At 51.2% G+C, this 2,037-nt stretch overlaps 1 protein-coding gene across 1 annotated transcript in view; it reads right to left on the reverse strand.

The window, feature by feature from the left end:
* LOC116652697 (mediator of RNA polymerase II transcription subunit 25-like) overlaps positions 1-2,037 on the reverse strand; it is a gene marked incomplete at its 3' end in the record, with an annotated part of 19,746 nt that overhangs the window by 2,966 nt on the left and 14,743 nt on the right. Inside the window, exon 4 of the mRNA XM_032441900.1 lies at positions 1,722-1,910. Coding sequence (XP_032297791.1) covers positions 1,722-1,910 — 189 coding nt within the window. The remainder of the gene's footprint in view (positions 1-1,721; positions 1,911-2,037) is intronic.

Consider the following 2,037-nt stretch of genomic DNA (forward strand, 5'->3'; position numbering starts at 1 on the left):
CCAATGGCTCTCTATGGGTCCCAATGAGTCTCTATTGATCCCAATGGCTCTCTATTGATCCCAATGGACCCCAATGGCTCTCTATTGATCCCAATGGCTCTCTATGGGTCCCAGTGAACCCCGATGGCACTCTATTGATCCCAATGGCTCTCTATGGGTCCCAATGGCTCTCAATGAGTCTCTATTGATCCCAATGGGTCTCTATGGGTCCCAATGAGTCTCTATTGATCCCAATGGCTCTTTATGGGTCTGAATGGCACTCTATTGATCCCAATGGCTCTCTATGGGTCTGAATGGCTCTCTATGGGTCCCAATGGCTCTCTATGGGTCCCAGTGGACACCGATGGCACTCTATTGATCCCAATGGCTCTCTATTGATCCCAATGGCTCTCTATTGATCCTAATGGACCCCAATGGCTCTCTATTGATCCCAATGGACCCCAATGGGTCTCTATAGCTCCCAATGGGTCTCTATTGATCCCAATGGACCCCAATGGCTCTCAATGAGTCTCTATTGATCCCAATGGCTCTCTATGGGTCCCAATGGCTCCTAATGGACCCCAATGGCTCTCTATGGGTCTGAATGGCTCTCTATGGGTCCCAATGGCACTCTATTGATCCCAATGGCTCTCTATGGGTCCCAATGGACCCCAATGGGTCTCTATGGGTCCCAATGACTCTCTATTGATCCCAATGGCTCTCTATTGATCCCAATGGACCCCAATGGCACTCTATGGGTCCAAATGGACCCCAATGTCTCTCTATTGATCCCAATAGGTCTCTATTGATCCCAATGGAACCCAATGGGTCTCTATTGATCCTAATGGATCCCAATGGCTCCCTATTGATCCCAATAGGTCTCTATTGATCCCAATGGACCCCAGTGTCTCCCTATGGCTCCCAATGGCTCTCTATTGACCCGAATGGCTCTCTATGGGTCCCAATGGCTCCTAATAGACCCCAATGGCTCTCTATGGGTCCCAATGTCTCCCTATGGGGTAGGTATGGGGTCTCTATGGGTCTCACCCCTCTCTGCTGCTCGATCTTCTGCTGCTGCACCTGGGCTCTCTATGGGTCCCAATGGACCCCAATGGCTCTCTATGGGTCCCAATAGACCCCAATGGCTCTCTATGGGTCCCAATGGCTCTCTATGGGTCCCAGTGGACACCGATGGCACTCTATTGATCCCAATGGCTCTCTATGGGTCCCAATGGCTCTCAATGAGTCTCTATTGATCCCAATGGCTCTCTATGGGTCCCAATGGCTCTCTATGGGTCCCAATGGACCCCAATGGCTCTATGGGTCCCAATAGAACCCAATGGCTCTCTATTGATCCCAATGGATCCCAATGGCTCTCTATGGGTCCCAATGGCTCTCTATTGATCCCAATGGCTCTCTATGGGTCCCAATGGACCCCAATGGGTCTCTATGGGTCCCAATGGCACTCTATTGATCCCAATGGCTCTCTATGGGTCCCAATGGCTCTCAATGAGTCTCTATTGATCCCAATGGCTCTCTATGGGTCCCAATGGTTCTCTATTGATCCCAATGGCTCTCTATTGACCCCAATGGTTCTCTATTGGTCCCAATGGATCTCTATGGGTCTGAAGAGTTCTCTATGGCACTCTATTGACCCCAATGGCTCTCTATTGACCCCAATGTCTCTCTATGGGTCCCAATGTCTCCCTATGGGGCAGGTATGGGGTCTCTATGGGTCTCACCCCTCTCTGCTGCTCGATCTTCTGCTGCTGCACCTGCTTGTGGTTGGTGATGACCTGTCGGATCCCGTTGACGAAGCCGCTCTGGTCGTACGGGATCAACCCCATAAAGATCTTCTTCTTGGATGAGTAGAGCAGCATCAGCACCCGCACCTCGCAGGGAGCCGTGTGGGGGAAGTGAACACAGCCAGCCTATAGGGGGATATGGGGGTTAATATAGGGGGCTATGGGGTTAATATGGGGGTATGGGGTCTCTATGGGGTCCTATGGGGTTAATATGGGGGTATGGGGTCTCTATGGGGTCCTATGGGGTTAATAT

The sequence above is a fragment of the Coturnix japonica genome, unplaced genomic scaffold (genome assembly GCF_001577835.2).
Source record: "Coturnix japonica isolate 7356 unplaced genomic scaffold, Coturnix japonica 2.1 chrUnrandom725, whole genome shotgun sequence".
Classification (NCBI taxonomy): Eukaryota; Metazoa; Chordata; class Aves; order Galliformes; family Phasianidae; genus Coturnix; species Coturnix japonica.